Raw genomic sequence first — 18,649 nt, 5'->3', positions numbered from 1 at the left:
GAACTGAAACAATATTTATCTATCTTTTTCATCCTATAAATGTACATCCTATAAATCCAGACTCAATAATTCATTTAAAGCATCATCAAGAGTATAAAACCATCTTTGAGCATCTTGGGAAGGTTCCGAATGAAAAGGATACCTTCAGTCCAAGTCCCCCGGTGCCATGTTGCCTCCGCTCCTGCCTTTCACAGTGTCATATGCCCTCACTTACCCGACCACCATGTCCTTGGGTCCGGCAGTTACAGTGCAGATCCCATCCTCACAGTGTTTTCCCACCAGGCTGTGTGCGTGCAGGTGGATGTTTTTCCCATTTGTGACCAACTGAACAATAACCTTTGCAGGTCCCACATAGTTGCAGATCTATGTAAGAAGCACATTTAGAGAGTTAGTACATCTGACTATACAGCGACATGGAAAAACGTCTATGACAAAGCAGTAGTTGTAAAAAGTATGATACGAAATTTGGAATACCTGTACATATATGACCACAGTTCCATTAAAAAAAAATGTGATGAACAAATGACAGGATGGAAATAAAGTAAAATGCTAATGCTGGTTGTTTTGTGTAGAGAGGATATATTCCAGGAAGCAGGCCACTTATAATGTGTGTGTTGTTCAAGTTGGAATGGCACATCTCAGAGGATGCTGTGTAGCCACGAAGCAGCCCCCTTCCAACTAGCTGAGAACACGTTTTCATCTGTACCCTCGTCACAACTTTTGGTCATGAATGAATGCTGGGTAGAAGAGCCATGAGAAGGGAAGTGGGTTTGATGGACTGATGGAAATCAAGGGAAAGAGAGAGAGGAGCAGAAGCAGTGTAACCTCAAGTCTCTGCCATGAGATTAGGCAGGACACAGAATCTTGCCAGGGACTTGGCTCTGAAGGTTGGCCATGGATACCCAAGCCCATGGACTTGGTCTGTGGTGATGTGTCAGGACACTGCAGCCTTCAAGAGCACTCTCTGCTATGAGCTCTGATAAGTGAGTTACACATGTCCAGGTCACAGTAAGTTTCAAGTAAGTGCACTCCCTATAGGCAAATCCTTAGATCTGACACCTGTTTAGCTCTTGTTTTGTCAAACTGGATTTTTTCTGTTTAAGGTAATTTATCTTGTGCTCACTTCGGCAGCACATATACTAAGGTAATTTATCTTTTAAACTGTTAAACCTTTAAAATGTTGATAGGAGCCCTAAAAAGGAAGTAGCATGGAGATAATGGCATTTTAAAGCAAAGACAGCCTGGACCCCCTTTCTCCTCTAGTTGGTCCCCCAGCCTCCTACAGCAGACCATAGATTCCTCCCTTGAGAAAGCCCCAATACTAAACTTGTACTAACAGAAAACCCAATGGCCTTATTTTTACTTTCCTGAATCCTGTAAGTCAGAATTCTGTGATAAATTCAACCAAACTATTGAAAATGCACTATATTTCCTTAAAGGGCAATCAGCCATCCTGGCTTGCCTGGGATGGAGGGGGTTTCCATGGCTTTCAGGGCTAACACTGGAAAGAGGTGGCCATCCTATTTCCTTAGCTCTTCTTGTCTCTTTTTGAGGAAGTGAGTGAACTAAATTCAGGATCTCCTAACTATACAATCATTAGAAATATTTTGATTTGCACAAGCAGTCCCTAGCTCGGAAGGAAAAAAAAGTAGACAGGTATCCCATCTAGCAACGAATCCTTGATGGAAGTCTTTCTGACATTAACTTGAGGAAGAATCTACACTCGCCAATAAGATTTCTTGGAAAAAAGACAGAATCCCCTTCAATCAGTCTGCTTCCCCTCTAAGTATCATCAAATGGATTCATATTCCATTGAGGCAGGGTTTTGTGAGGATTTTTTCAGTATGGATTTTTTCTCCAATCCAATCTCTCACTGCAAGAGTTGAGGAGAAGTTGATCAGAGCTGGGATTGTCTGGCAGAGCCTTCTGGGGAGAGATGTTTCCCGCCCTGAGCAAAGGACAGAATCGTCTCTCATCAACAGTATAGCTTCCCTGGAAACACTAGCGCCTCTTTGCCTGAACTTTGGTCCAGAGCTGCTGCCAAAGTTGCTTTCAAACCTTCTAATACTCCTTCCCAAAGCAAAGGCCTTTCTAGGAAGTGGCCTCCCGACCTTGCAGAGCAAGCGCATCACACAGAACGCTGAGGATTAAATCAGTGTTGACTGACACCTCAAAGCACAAATCATCTCTAGAACAGGTATAGCGCTTTAAAAAGCCTCCTGGCTATAAAAATAATTATGAACTTAGTGCTCTCCCTTTTAAAACAGGCAGAAGAAAGCCTTTGCCCTTCAGGGCAAAGGAATGAAAAGTTCTGGGTTTGCTCCAAAATTGGTTGTTGTCCCCGCAGAGTCCCTGGGTTGCTGATGCAGTTCTGGGCCTTGGTGTCAACACGTGAAATCAGCCTTTGTTATGATGACATATTCTACAGGGACTTCTTTGGCAGTAAAAAGCACTAAATAGACATGTAATTTCAATCCTAAGTGCTCGGAGCACAGGAATGCAACCATGTAAGGCATGATGAAATGCTTCACTTGGGTGAAATCAGGGAGGCCCTCCACTTAAGCAGAACATCAGAAGGAATCTAGTGATTAGAGCCCAATCCCTTTGGATATCAGGGCTCTTCAATGTCACCACTATGAAGGAATCAGTCACTAGAATTGAAGGATAGACTAGGAGGCGTCCTCAAATAGCACTCACATCTTTTTCTTGCTATTACTTCATGACTGAAGGGTGGCAAGAATGAGGAAATGAGTAGTCTCTGAGGTAAAAGGACCTGAAAACTTTGCCAGTGACTAATGTGCAGTTTGATCCATTTAAAAGACTTTAGGTCAGGATGGCATCATCTGGTTTTTATACCAACCACAGGGCAACGACAGGGAGGCCCCTGGGTTTTGTGGACTTTCCAAAATACTGACTGAAAGAAGAAAGCTGAAGTGTGGGGACAGAAAAAAAAATGATACTATTTTCAGGTTGTACGGCCAATGAAGACAATGGAATTCTAACCTAGGGGAGGGCATACTTCAGAGAATGCCTCCATGACTGAGAGCTATTTGCCACTGATCCAGAAATCCGTATGTTCTACAGAGAATTTGGTTATTTTTATTCAGCCTCCCTACTTCTTTGAATAGTGTAGTTCCCTTGAAAATGAAGTTTACAGAAAGCAACTGCATCTGCCAGGAAGGCTGGGTTATTTTTGAAAGAATCTGAACATATAGCAGGCTCTTAAATGGTAAGGGCTTAAATGCAAGTTAAGCTTTCAGTGAAAGCCAGGGAGTCAAAGGTGAAAATGTGAGTAAGCAGCCACCAAGGGACACTGTAAGAGCACCTAGTGCAGGGGCAGACTAGCTAGGTGTGAAGATAGTTCCACCATTTACTAGCTGTGTGCCCTTGGGCAGTGTTCAGTTCTTCATCTATACAATAGGGATAAAAATAGGGCCTTGCAGTACGAGAATCAAATATGTTAAAGTTTTTATAATGCTGCCCAGTAAATAAGAGCAATATACAGTGTTAACTATCATCTTATTGATTACTGTAATGCACTCCCCTATCTAGAGACTTACAACTGCACTGAGGTGATTTTTTAAAAATCCTGTCTAAAGGCAGGGGCTGGAATAAATGACCAATTCAAGCCACTTTTATTCCTAGGGTTAAGTTTTTGTTTTTGTGCTTTTTCCCCAGAGTGCCATATTTTATTGGGCTTTGTTAATTTTCTAGTAATAAACTGTGTTATTATAGTAACAGCTATTATTCTTGGAGGTGCTCAGGATTTCTCAGCTTCCTTGATGAAATTAAACCTTTCTTCTGGGAGCTTTATGATGCAACAGTCCTGATGACCACAGGCTAGATCTACTTTTTTTTTTTTTAAGATTTATTTATTTATTTGACACATCACAAGTAGGCAGAGAGGCAGGCAGGCAGAGAGAGAGGAGGAAGCAGGCTCCTCACTAAGCAGAGAGCCCGATGTGGGGCTCGATCCCAGGACCCTGGGATCATGACCTGAGCCGAAGGCAGAGGCTTTAACCCACTGAGCCACCCAGGTGCCCCTAGATCTACTTTTTGAGTAAAAAACAGAAACCTAGTGTCGCATATCATACCAAACTTACTCAAATCACCTCCTTTTATTCAAAGTTATTCTGTCATGCTCTGGCAAAGTTCATACTGGTTCTTAAAAGGTGACTAAGAAAAGTAGTCTAAAATGTTGTGGGGGATCAGAATTTGAAATGTCTGGTATACTTACTGAGGAAATTTGACCTAATCACTTTGGCAGAAGAGTCAACATGAATGTAAAACGAGACACATGAAGGAGTTCTTTTCTTTCTTTCTTTTTTTAAAAAAGATTTTATTTATTTATTTGACAGACAGAGTTCACAAGTAGGCAGAGAGGCAGGCAGAGAGAGGAAGAAGCAGGCTCCCCACTGAGCAGAGAGCCCGATGCGGGGCTCGATCCCAGAACCCTGGGACCATGACCTGAGCCAAAGGCAGAGTCTTAACCTGTTGAGCCACCGAGGTGCCCCGAAGGAGTTCTTTTCTGCTTAGCCTTTCTCATGAAGTGATAACCATGATGACGATAATTGAGGAGGAGGAGGAAGAAAAAAAATCCATAATTTTCAAACAGAAATCTGTCCTAACTTTACCTGTGTACCTAACTTCGTCCCTCTTCTGCTAAAACAGCAGAGCAGTATGATTCATCTGAGAGCTCTGAGCTTAAGGTGCCAGGCTCAAATCCCTCTGTTACCACTTACTCTATAGCTGGGTCCATAAGAAAAGATGGTTAACATCTCTGGACATCAATTTCTCCATCTTTAAAATGAAATGAAACGCACTCGATTCCACAAACTGTTTTTGAGGATTAAATGAGGGAATACAGCGCTGACACTTAATGGGATTCATAATCTCAAATATAAACCTTTCTCCTCTCCAGACTACTACTTCACCACAAACCCAACCATATCCATTTATTTAGTGAGTATTTCTTAGGCTCCTTCTACGGTTCATGCGCTGCAGCAGGCCGGGGACTGAAGGGAAACAATGTGAGTGCAAAACAGACATAACCTCTGTTTTGATGGGAATAAAAGAGTGGGGCTCATAGTACCCAGAGAAATTCACAGAGAAATATAAACGCCGAACTGTGAAGCCCTTACAAAAGACACACATACTAGGAGCTGACCTCGTCAGGATGTCAGAGAAAGGTTCCTGAGGGAGCAACGAGAAACAGGAGTAGAACAAGGGAAGGGGTGGGCAAGAGATAGGGGATTGAGAACAGATGTACAAGGGGCCTGTGGTGAGAGTCCTCCTCACTCTCTCCCCGGCCATACTCATCACCATTCTCAGGGTTTCCTGCAAGTGGTTCCAATCTCCCCAGCAGTATCCCTCCTGTCTCTTCTCTATCTAGAACCACTCATTCTTCAAAGGTAAGACCTAAATATGCATCTTCCATGGCACTTTCCTCACCACTGTGGCCCACAAAACTCCATGACTGTCCCCTTTGGCGGGGGCGGGGGGTGGTGGAGGTGGGATGTGATTAGAGTGAGGCAGGAAAAGCAAATGCAACTTTTTGCAACGAGATGATGGTAAAACCAATTTGCAGCTCAAGGGTTATTGGCTTAGCTCTCTTGCTTGTTAACCCCCCAGAGCACATACATCTCTACCTGGTAACCTACTGTTCGTAGGGAATGCAAGGGAACGTGTTAACTCAGGAAGTCTTCATGGAGCCCCTGTAGGGCTACTCCATTCTACAGCTGAGGGAACAGAGGAACACGAAGATGAAGCAAACCATGTTCCTGTCACTAGAGTGTTGGGCAGCCCTGCGAACCTGGGTCCGTCCAACTCCAAAGCCCATTCTCATTTTCCATTACACTGCCGACTGCTGGCTCAATGACTTTTTCTTCTGTAAATACCCCGTCTGCCTGGTGTTGTGCAGCTCTCCTTTGCGGGGACGTGACAGTGGCTCCTGAATAACCTGTTTGTTTGGTTTTGCTGCTGTGTGTTGTGAGAAAGTCTCAGAGTTAGCAGTGAGGTGGCAGAAGTGCACCTGTCCTCTTGCAAGGCTCCTTCATTAAAAAAAAAAAGAAAAGAAAACATGCCACAGACACCATTAGCTACGCATCGATTCCTCTCAGTTAGGTGGCATGTCAGATTATAAAACAAAGAAGAAAGAGAGGAGGAGGCACAGGCAGGGGTCAAAGAAGAAAGAGAAGGAAGAGGAGGAGAACAGGAAAAAGAAGGAAAAGAATAGTTTTCATTATGTATCCTCTCTCGGTGATGATGGATAGATTTTCAAGTTCTTTATTCTTTGTTGAGCACCCAGGAAGTACAGAACAACCTTTATTAAATGAGAGAGGACAGAACCATGTCTAACATGGTTTCTGGCATGGAGTGGGAAGATGCTCAGTAAAACTGGTTTTTTCCTTTCAAGGTACGGGATTTAAAGTTGGTCCCATCTGGGATCAAATGCCGACTCTTTCTTCTTCTAGCTCCGGTGACTTTGTATGAGTTAGGTAACCTCTCTGAGCCTCACGCTCCACAGCTACAAAACGGGCCAGTAATGCAACCTCAGATGGCTGTTGAAGGACAACACAGTGCCAGACACATAGCCAGTTCCACGAGGCACTGGTTTCTTTCCTTCTCTTTTATTTTATAGACGTCCCAGTTCTTCCTGGGCCTCTCACCGACCCTTTTGGGTAGACAGAGAGGACACTATCATCCCCATTTTGTAGAAGACAAAGTTCAGACAAGTTCAGACAGACTAACAAGTGACATAACCCAAGGTCAGACAGCCAAGACATGGAGGACCTCGGAATTCATCCTATGTCTTCTGAATGTAAGTAAGGGAGGTGTTCATAGTAAGGTGGGATGATGTGAAAATATCCTCTTTGACCCATTGACTGTTGATGACATGGTTGTTTTTCCAGTGGGGCACCTGGCTGTGCACTGAGACAGTCACATTCCTTTACCTTGTTTGCAGTCCTACTTGTCTGACCAACAACACATATGACTCAGATGTCAGGCTGGGATAAGAAAGGCAAACTCAATACAACAAAATGTGCTAAGACTATGTTATCGACTACGCAGAGAGAGGAATAAAATCCTGGTCTACTATAACTCTGCTTTCAAACTTGGAGTCATCTGTCATACTTTGACCTAAGGTTTCTTTTTTGTCTGTTCTATTTTAATTTTTAGTTTTATTACATTAATATAGCTGTTTATAAATCATGATTCTTTCAGAAAATAAGTAACACAATTTCCTTAGCTTCAAGAATTGTTGGCATTTAGGGAGCCTGGGTGACTCAGTGGGTTAAGCCTCTGCCTTCAGCTAGGGTCATGATCTCAGGGTCCTGGGATCGAGCCCCGCTTTGGGCTTTCTGCTCGCAGAGAGCCTGCCCCCGCCCCCCATCCCTAGCCTGCCTCTCTGCCTACCTCAGGGTCCTGGGATCAGGCTCTCTGCGCAGCTGGGAGTCTGCTTCCCCCCCTCTCTCTGCCTGCCTCTCTGCCTACTTATGATCTCTCTCTCTGTCAAATAAATAAATAAAATCTTAAAAAAAAAAAAAAAAGAATTGTTGGCACTTGTACCTCAACAGGTGTGATCACCTCATCAGTAAATTTACAAATAAATCCTTACCCTTTATATGGCCCAATCATCCATGCTTGCAGAAGAACAGAGGAGGAGTACACAATGTGTAATTACAGATCAATCATGTTACAAATGTTCACTTATAAGCCAATTTTTCAGAATTGGGGTTTAATCTAGACTAGTGGGATTCAGGTACAACTCTCACCATCCTTACCATACTATGTGTATTTTCAAATTCTCTTTTTTCACCAAGTATACAATTATAACATCCAGGCAGTCCTTCAAAAATATCCCGACTCTGACCACTTCTCCCCACTGCCGCTGCTGCTCCCTGGTCTAAGGCCACGGTGATCTGTCTCCGCACTGTTTGCTGTGCCTGCCCCACTTCCGTACTGCCCTTTCTCCTGAATGATCTTGCTCAAGTCAGGTCATGCCAAGTCTTGTCACTCCTCTGCTCAAAGTTCTCCCAAAGTGAAAGCTGTTGAAGCTGAATGATTAATACAAGGGAACTCATTATATTGTTCTAAGTATATATGATTAAGATTCTCCATGATAAGAAGTTAAAGAAAAACAACTCCAAACCCTCCAGTGCCTTTCCATTTTAACAGTCCCTGGCAATCAGACACCCCACCCCCATTTCCTCCTCCATCTTTGTTTCTTACTGCTCCCAGCACGACAGTCACATCAGCTTGCCTGCTGTTCTTGACCTGGCCCGCTCAACTCCTGAGAGCTTCTGCACGCGTTGTGTGCTCTGCCTGGAACACTCTTCTCCGGATACCTGCATGTTCTCTTGCCTTCCTTCCGGCTTTGCAGAATGCCATTCTCGGGGGAGGGGGGTGTTCACAGCTCACCCCACCCCTATTAAAACTTGACCACTCCAATCCCTGCATTCCTTGCTCCTTTCTCCTGCTTTATTTTCCTTTCTACTAATTACTACTTAATTTACAACACACTTTACTTGTATTGATTATTGGCTATCTTCTAGACTAGAATAGAGGCTTTATCAGAGAAGGGATACTGATTCGTTTCCTGCTAAGTCCTCAGTGCCTGCAGTAATGTTTGTCATAGTGTGGGTATTTGATAATTGATTCTTTAGTGAATATATGATTAAGTAATTAAGGTATAAAATGTTATCCATGGAAGGCAATTTATTAAAATATAAAGAGCTGTGTTAAGTAGGAAGTGGAAATAGGGTAACTATATTCTTTCTCTTATTTTATCTTTTCAAAAAACAAACAAACAAACAAACAAACAACCATGGCTAGATTCCGGTGTAACCTCTCAATAGGCTATTTAAATTAGAATATGATTATTTTACATCAGAGCACATTAGCTTGAGTTGGTGGAAGGGTGTCTGGGTAGGGGCTCTAGAACCCTAGGATGGTAAGAGGAATCTAACTGCTCAGTGGTGGGAATTCTGGCAGCTGTGGGAAAGGTAAAGAAAGACCACTCTGAAATCATCTCCCTTGGAAAACCAAGGTAGTAGCTTTCCTCTTAAAAGTCCGAGACACCCCCATGTCCTTCCCTCGCCCCATCCTAACTGCTGATGCCCATCAGGCATTCTTCCACAGGGCTAAAGAGTCTTAGCCCCCGACTCCAACATATCTCTCTTCTTTGCTTTGTTATTGCCCTCAGGGACCCAGAATTCACATTTCTGGTCCACCCCAATTTCACAGTCCCTTCCTCCCCATGTGAGACGGCTCTTCTTTGATGCTCACTGTGGTCATTGACAGGAATAACCACCCCGCAGGATTATGAGACAGCACAGCTACACCTGTAAGCTCTCAATCTACTGGGGCTCCTTTTTTTCCCCCCAGGCTTCCTTGCCATGGAGATCAGGCTCTGCAGTCTGACAGTCCTGGCTTTGAACCCTGGGTCCTCCCATTACTAGCTGAGTGAGGCTGGAAGAGAGAGTTTGCCTTTTTGCCTTGTTTTCCCATCTGTGTGTATAAAGTGAATGCAAATACATAATCTCTGAAACTTCATGCGGATTAAAGATCATTTAAAGTGTCTTCTATGGTTCTTGATACACGGCAGGCACAAAATAAAGGACAGTGATTTTCATTTGTCTCTTCGAGCCTTAAGCAGATTATCTGCAGTTGAGAGATCCTCTCACTTTGTTGAGAGGGTGGAAACCATCGCATGCGAATCTGTTTAACCGTTTCCTTCTCCTTCCTGTTCCCTGGGCTCAAAGTGTCCCTGTTCCTTCACATATCCTCCCCGAATTCCAAGAAAGGTAGGTCTGTTCCCTTTTCCAGAGTCAACCAGTCTGCTTTTGCCCTTAGTGCCTACTTATTCCAGACCTCCTTAAATCACCCTCTTCCCTTCCTCTCAAAAGGACCCTTCCTCTTAGCCGCAAAACATGTACAGTCTTCTCCCTCATTCTAAAAATCCCTTTCCTGATAAGGATGATGACAACTGTGAAGGTCAGCATTTACTCAAACTATGGGCCAGGCATAACCCTAGGAAATACAGAAATAGAGAATGATTCTTTCATTTCATCTTCTCTCAAAGAACCCGGCGAGAAAGCTTCTTAGAAGGTCCTCCCACCTGCTTCAGGACCATTCTCTTTCTCCTTCACAAGTGTGTGAGCAAAGTCCTCATCTTTAAGTACAAAGCTGTACTTAACATGTAGCCTTCTGCAAATGAACTAAATCCCTTTTCCCCCAAATGAAAAAGTGCTTCAAGGTCATGATGACTGGGCTCCCCGTTTCCAAATCCACTAGCCACTTCTTAACTCTTCCTTCCGCTTCCCTCTTCAGAAACCTGGGCTGTCTTACCATTCCCTCTTAGAAACTCTCCCCTCTCACTTTTCAGACACTTCTGCTAAGGTGTTCTCCTTCCTCCCCAAAGAGAAGTTTCTTCAGAGATTCAGTCTTTGGTGCACTTCTAATCTCTACCACGATCACTCTGTTGATGTTCTTATCTAGTCTCCCAGCTTTAATTGTCTGTGCCAAGCAGATAACTCCTTAATTTAAAACCCATGTGTTTACCTTCCTTGTAAGCGTCTGTAACATTGCCAGTGGTCTGCAGAGCATCTTCCTGTCCACAACATCTTTGTAACTCAATCTGCCCGTGACTGAGTTAATGGCCCTTTATTCTGGAACGTACTCTACTGTTAGATGATCCTTCTAAGCAATTGCACTGGAAACCTCCCTGCCATCTCAGACACTTCTGCTGTCTTCCACATTTAGTCAGTTGCCAAATTTCAGTGAGGTCATAGTCCCCAGATCGTTGGCATTTGTCTTTCTCGTCTGTTCTCATTGCCTTGGTTTTTATCCATTTCAGCCTGAACTCTTGAGTTTAACTCAAAAAGAATCATGGCATTTCTTCTCACAGGTGTCCCTGTGCCTTTCCCTTCCAAAATCCCTTAGCATGTTGCTACCAGGTTTATGTTCGTAAAGCACAATGCTGTGTAGAGCATCTCATTCTCGTATTAAAACTTATATAATAATCTACCCATTTTCCACAAAACCCAGTCCAAGTTGTTGAACCTTACGCAATTTAGCCCTGTCATACCTCTCTAACCTTATTCCCACCTCTCTCATCTGCTCTTCCTACCAGCAGAATTGTTCACTATTCCCATTCGACCTCAGACTTCTAAGTTTGAGGCTTTGCTGTTGATTTTTCTGCTTGTTATCTTTTCTCCAGTTAGTTTACTTTCAAATTTCTATCTTTCCCTCAAGAGCCAAACCAAAATGCAATCTCCACCTCGGAGTCTTCTATGACCACCCTCAGTAGCCGGCTCTTACAAGTTTGTCTTGGTCTTGGAGCTATTAGGTCATTCACTCTTCCAGTCAAAAAGCAAAACAAAACAAAAAAACCCAAACAACTTTATTCAGCCATCTCCACACGGCAGCTACAGGTGCCGATTAGGTAGTGGTGAACAAAACAAACACAATATTTTCATCTTTCAGATATTTTAGGACATATTTTAGTTCCTCTATTGAACTGACTGATCTTTGAGGACAAAGTCGCTATTTAGTTCTTCTTTCCAATTCCCCAACCCCCAGCACAGAAACAGAACCGATTTAATCAATCCTTAAAAGAACTAATGAGTCTGGTTTGATCTCGGGTTTCAGCACCAAATAAATAAATAAATAAATAAATTAATAAATAAACTAATGACTGAATAAATATTTAGCTCCAGACTACAAGGAGGAAAGAAGGAGCAGCAAAGTGGTTAAAGGCCCCGGGGGCAGCAGTGAGGAGAGGGGGCTGACAGCAGGGCCCCCCCAGGCTCTTTTGCCCTGAGGTCCCTGTTCTGTAATAGGGTTTGTCTCACTAACAGAACCAGAAGGGATTGCCCTGAGGAATTTCAGAAAAGTCTTAATAAAAGGGGTGTGAAATTCTACTAACTCTACTAACTCCTTGACTTGAAATCATAGTAAGGCCACGAAACCTTGCCAGTATTTTTATTTCTTAAGATATTATTTTTTATAAGTACTTGTACTCCCTTTCCACTTCGATCCAGGTTTTCCACTAAGAAAAGGAACTGCCCTTTATACACAGTCTGGCTGCAGAGATGCTACCTCTTTAATTTTTATAAATTCAGTTCTCAGGCAGGATTTAACCCTGACAGAAATTTCCCAACTGTGCTGGGGCTTGGCCAAGATGGTAGAATGGGAGGGAAACAATCATCAAGGTCGGTTCCAGGTAAAACAGAAGTGAGAGCCAGCGGAGGGAAGCACTACCTTAGCCACAGGCCCTGGGTGATCAGGGAAGTGGACCTCACCATTCTCCATCCCTGCCACACTCTGCCAGAGTCGCTGGAGAGGAAATGGCTTTCCCCACCAGCATCCCAGAGACGCGCTGTCACCCTCCCGCCCAAAAGAAAGCGGTCCAAACTTCACGGGGTCAATTTACATTTTTAAGTCACTGAAAAACACCCCAGGAGTGCAAACTCAGGAAGCTTTAACCCACCTGAAGCCATAGCTTATTTTCTAGTGTGATTCCAGGTTTGGAGAAAACAAACGGAATGATAGCACAGTTTGTCAAGCATGAACAAACTGTGCTTAATATAAACGCCTCAGAATTCTTAAATGTGTGAAAGAATGTTCTCCTGAAGTCTGCAAATCTTAGATAAGAAGATCTGGATTAATTCTTAGTGTTAAAGTTTTCATTATCCAGCCAGTGGCCAGAGCTCTAGCCATAGAGCCGCTAAGATCCTTGGTTAGCCACCTTTCCTTCTCGGGCCCCTGATGTCTTCATTTGTAGAATCACTACGTAATGACTAACACATCTTCCAGCTCTAAAATTCTATGATTCCTGTTTATAGGTATGGGACACATAGGACAACACCCAAAGATCACATTTTCAAACTGAGGGGAAAAAAAAAAAAGAATTTAAGATCACAGAATTTCTGAGTTGGAAGGACCCTAATAGAAAAACTTCATTTTAAAACTGTGAACATTTTAAAAACATGTCACCACAATTACAAACTGAGAAAACATACAATCAACACTCAAATTACCTGTTGCAATGGGGCCTCTGATAGCATGGAAAATCAAAATTCAGAGACAAAGAAAACCTTTATGTTAGGCACAGATTTCAACTTTTGTCATTAACACTGAAATTGAGTACCCGCAGTGTTTATTTTCAGTTAATTCAAGGAGGGCCCTGACCTGGGACTTAAGTCCTGTTAATAAAGATAGGTCTTTTCCCGGGTTATGTCAGAAATGCGTCAGTTACACAAGTTGGTGGGAGGGAGGCACAGACAAGCAAAACAAAGTCAGAAGGAGAAAATTTTGGTCTATGAAAGTTTTTTTTTTCTTAATCCATACAAACTGCATGAAAATAATTAGAAGGATTAGACCACATATAAGTTCTGACTGAAGTAGGTCCAAAATAAAAGTTTCAGGTTTCTGATTCGTTTATTCTTTGAAAATGGAAATGATAAGTATAACTTTTTAACATTACTTCTTAAAAATTTTTTAAATTTTTTATTAACATATAATGTATTATTAGCCCCAGGGGTACAGGTCTGTGAAATGTCAGACTTACACACTTCACAGCACTTACCATAGCACATACCGTCCCCGATGTCCATAGCCCAACCTTTAACATTATTTTTAAATAAAGTCTCTCAACAGATTGTTTTTGACCCAAACTTGATTTGAGATAATTAAGATTATCTTCCAAAACTCAGATACTCAAATTTAGTTGGGATTATATATGACTAATTTCGTTCTTCTTAAAGGCATAAAATCATCCTCAGGATATATTTTTCTTGCTTACAAAACCCATTCTATTACTTTCCCTGAAACCCACTGGTTAAAGAAGTAATTAAATAATTTGGCTCTCAATGACTGAAAGTACTCAGAGACGACATTTGATGTAGAATTTAATTTGTACTGGAGTAAATACAGCTGCCTGTACAAGAAAGCGGACTACTTTGGGAAGAAGACAATTAACTGTTCCTTTCTTCAGAAGGAAAGTACATAAGATAAGGCATTTCAACTCTTCTTCCGTGATTTCCTGTGGAAAACCCCTACTAAATTAGAAGCATTACGAGTGAGTATAACTGGGAAATTTTCTTTGTCTGATTTCTTGTTGCCACTTTATTGGCTAATTTACATCCCAGACATCGATGGGGCAAAAGAGAGAATGCGACCTAAGTGTCAGACTGAGGTTAACCAACATGTTGTACCATCTACATACTATGATGTAAGCAAAAGAAAGAAGGGGGAAACATTAAAATTTCTAACAAGCTCTAAAATAATATCAGCCAGGAATCTGGAAAAATGGCAGGCCTTTAAACCTGCAAAAAAACCCTTCAATGCGATAACTTTATATTGTTCAGTTCAGTATAAAATGACTAAAACACAAAGTATATGAAATGAATCATACACTCTGATGCTTGGGCGAAATGTTCTGCAAGTTATTATTTTATATCACTTTTAGGGATTTGCTTTATAACCCAAGCCTGGTATCCCTTATCATAAAGTCATTAATTTATTAAGGAAAATTCTTTTTAAAGGCATACATAAAAAGGAAATTTTCTGACCGTAAAGGATCTTACATAAGTTAGCTTCCCTGTCCTATCGTCTTCCAGTTGATTTCTGAGCCGGTCTGGTGACAATGTATTTCATTTGTCCTGAGGCTATACATGCCACCCTCAGGCAGCTCTAACTCTCAGTAACAACTGAACCCTCTACCGCCTGGGGATTCCATTCATTGTTCCTCATTTCATCTTCTTATGATAGACGGGATAAAGCTCATCTTTTCTTTCTCATGATAGCCATTCAAATATTTGATGACAACCAAATTCTCTAGGCTATAAATAATCTCAGGTTCAAAGACTACTTCCTTTTGAAGGTTTGAGTTCTGTCACCATTCTGCCCTGAACACACTCAAGCTGGTTTCTATTTGTCTACATATGTGGTGCCTTACTCAGTATACACCTTACTCCTCGCGTGGCCTTTCAACAAAGAGTGGAAATAACACCACCACCTCCTTTGTTTTATATACCCTACTTCTGTTAATGTAGCCTGATGTGAAATTACTTGTTTGGTGGTCACATCACATTGCTGTGATGTTAAGTCCACTGTCACCTACAACTTCTAGATCTCTTTGCCTGCCTATCCCATGCTGTATTTGTGGTAATTTGTTTTTTGGATGCATTCACCATCTTTAAATATCGCTGCTTAAGAATTTAGCCCTTTGCTCCCTGCTCAGTGGGGAGTCTGCTTTTCCCTCCTTCCTCCGCCCCTCCTCGTGCTCTCTTCTCTCAGGCTCTCTCTCAAGTAAATAAATAAATAAATCTTAAAAAAAAAAAAAAAGAATTTAGCCCTTTGTCCCAGCTTTTCAAAACTAATCTGAACTCCTATATTTTGTTATTTGTCACTTCCCGTTACTGCAAATGTGGTAAGAACTCCATTGGAAACACTGATAAAATGCATGAAGTGGCTGGAGGAAGATCCCTAAGGCTGAACTATGCCTCCTGTTGACAGCACCAACATGAGAACTATTGTTATCCCTGAAGTACCAAACCAGAGATCTCCAGCATCTCACCATGTCACCACTCTAGAGACCTGTCAGACAAGACACAGAGTTACACTTGGTGTGATTTGTTCTTACTGAGGTGCCTGAGATGGATATCAGACCTCGAGCCTATGGTTTGGAAATACACCTACCAAACAAATGCCATGAGCATTCTATCACAAATGCGGGTGGCCGGCAGGTTAGAAGTGTGGAAGCCAGTAGGTGATCCCAATGTAAGGCTGTGCTTTCCTCCAGCCCTCCCCAAGAAACACACATGCATGCACATGTGTGCACACACTCAGACATATGCACACACCTACACACATACATGCACTGCAGAGCATCCCTGAAGAGGCACTCCTCCCGCAAATTTATATATATAAACATTTTATATATATAAACATTTTATATATATAAACATATATATATATATATATATAAACATTTATATATCATCCTGTATATATCTGCTTCCATGTGGCCCTGGGGGGCAGAGGTGATGACATTCATGTGTGTGACCCTGGTGCAGAGCTCAGCACCCTGCCTGGCACGTGGGGTGTGCTACATAAACACGGGCTACATGAATGTGAGGAAGGGAGGAGAGCCGAGCAGCCTTTGAAACCTACACGTGGAATGTGGTAGGGTTAGAAGGATTCAGGTTTCTAACTAATAACCCAGAACACGATTTACATCACGGCTCTCACTGATTCCTTTTGTGTCTATATTCAAGACAACCTGACTTTCCCATGATTTCTAAAGAGTCTAATTAATTTCATGTAGATGACAGATAATGAGATTGATAAATATTGAGATTCAAAAAATAAAATGAAATCAATAAGGACAGGAAATCCCTAAAACTGAAAACAAAAAGGGTGACTACATATCCCAACGATACCATACCTATATAGAAGGGTAAAAATTTAATTCAAGACACTTTCAGACACATTGCTTTGAATATCCTCTCTTGAATATATATGAAGGTCAAAAAAAACCCAAAAAAACAAAACTACAAAGAAAGTCTGAACTGCGTTTAGTAAGTTTGTATAGATATTGGTAGAGCAATTTAGAAGCTACTCTGTATGTACTACAGGGCTGAGCAAAATGAGTAGGTTTATTGGTATGACCAGCAACTAGGGTTTTTATTATTGAAGAAAGGTGATACAGATATGGAATGGGGAAAGGAAAGGAAGAAGCCTGTGGGGTTAGACCGGAATTATCAGTATGAATTCAAAAATATTTTTAAAAATTAATTTTCTAGCTCTGTCTAATGAGAGCCTAGGAGAAATTTTTCCAATAAAAGGAACCGGGGCTTCTTGAAGAGATGGATGATCTCAGGGCTGGTGCAGGGAAAGTACAGGATGCACCTAGTACATTCTATTATTTCAGAAATAAGGAAGTCTGGGACCAATTAAACATCAAAATAAACAATGACAGAAATGGCTTATAATATATTGACTAACAAAATGACTAATGAGTACATACTGATCCTAAAAAAAAGTTTTTAAAGAAATGTGAAGAAGAGAAAGCTCTATGTTTTTTCTTCTTTTTTTTGAGAAAGCTCTATTTTTTAAACAGAATTCCAACTAACAAAAAGTAAAAGGAATGATATAAGTCGAAAATCACAAGTTTACCACCATCAATTGCCAATAATAAATAATTCAGTAAAGATCCATCCATGAATGCTAAAACCATTGGGAGCAATAGATGAGGATGGCGGCTTGCACCAAGGAGGCAGCAGTGGGGGTGGGGACAAGTGATTAGGTTCTGGGTACGTTTGAAGGCAAAAAGACTTCCTGGTGGATCAGACGTGGGGGTGCAAGAAGAGAGGAGTTCAGGAAACTCTAAGGGTTTTAGCCTGAGCAAGTGGAAGGATGGAACTGCCATTTTCCAAGAAGGGAAAGGTATTAGTTCAGTAGGGAACACTTGCCATGGAAAGAGTCCACTGAGGAGTCTGAAGCAGAAGGGGCCCATTTCAACTCAGAAAATTTAGACACGTGGCTAAGGTCTAAGTTACAGTGTCCCAACTCAGTGGGACGAGGACACGATCACCTGATTCTTGGTCAGGTGCAGCAAGGGAGGAAAAGGAAGAGAAGGCTGTTGAGATGGGTAGAATGAGACAGAGAGCAATTGGAGTGAAGCCTTGAAGGCTGGTCAAAGACGGGATGCTTCCAGTAACAACCTATTATTATTACATCACGTTAAGTGTGTCTTCTTTAGCTGTATTATGATAGTACTGGTGCTCCTTTGCGGAGGTCTAATTCTAGCATTTCCTGCATGTTGATGATTCACTCATTATCCAAACAATTACTGGTTACTCACTACATACTATTGCAGGTGCTGGAGATAACAGCAGTAAACAAGACAGAAAAAAAAATTCCTGCCTGCCCTCATGGAACTCACAATCATGTTACAGACATTTTCATGATTTTTTTTTATTATTAAAAACATAAACATGTCCTGCGTGAACATTTAATGCTATAGATGTGCCAGGTGCGTGTATGTCAGTTACTTCACTTAATGCTGCTATTCTTCCTTCAAGGTAGGTATTTTTATTGTCATCTTATAAATGAGAAAAATAAAGTCTGAAGAGATTTAGCAATGTGAAAGATCACATCACCTTTAAGGGCACAATCTTGAGCAAGATCCAGCTTTTGCTTTCAAGTACGATATTTTGCTCACAAGACCACACAACTCTACTTATCTGCTATATGACAGATATCTTCACTTCAGCAACTTAATGGATTTACTCAGATCCTGCAAAGTCCCCTGTATTGTGTAAAGCATAAATAAAGTACCTTATCTGAAGCAATTCATTATCTTCTCTTGTTCTAACTATTGTTCACTGGGATTAATATCTAGGATATGATCTCATGCCTTTCTCTTTGTGAAATCTTGCAATGGTTATGGATGGAATTGGTCTGACCCGCTTACAGGATTGATTGTTAAATTTTCAGAAATTTTGCAAGCTAGTACTTCATACCGATAGCTTGAAACTGACCATGGTGGGAGTATTTACATCCAGGAAACTGACAAATACTACAAATCAGGGCTTTGTTTTGTTCTCCTGGACAGCTGGTTATTAAACAGTTACTAGCA

The 18,649-nt window shown here is 41.7% G+C and overlaps 1 protein-coding gene across 4 annotated transcripts in view; it reads right to left on the bottom strand.

The window, feature by feature from the left end:
* NFKB1 (nuclear factor kappa B subunit 1) overlaps nucleotides 1-18,649 on the bottom strand; it is a 120,668-nt gene that overhangs the window by 52,326 nt on the left and 49,693 nt on the right. For all 4 annotated transcript variants that reach the window (XM_059376633.1, XM_059376611.1, XM_059376617.1 and 1 more), the window contains one exon: nucleotides 215-363. In XM_059376633.1, coding sequence (XP_059232616.1) covers nucleotides 215-363 — 149 coding nt within the window. The remainder of the gene's footprint in view (nucleotides 1-214; nucleotides 364-18,649) is intronic.

Source organism: Mustela nigripes, chromosome 1 (assembly GCF_022355385.1).
Source record: "Mustela nigripes isolate SB6536 chromosome 1, MUSNIG.SB6536, whole genome shotgun sequence".
NCBI classification, from domain to species: Eukaryota; Metazoa; Chordata; class Mammalia; order Carnivora; family Mustelidae; genus Mustela; species Mustela nigripes.
The sequence above is the reverse complement of the archived record's forward strand: the minus strand, read 5'-3'. Positions and strand labels throughout refer to the sequence as shown.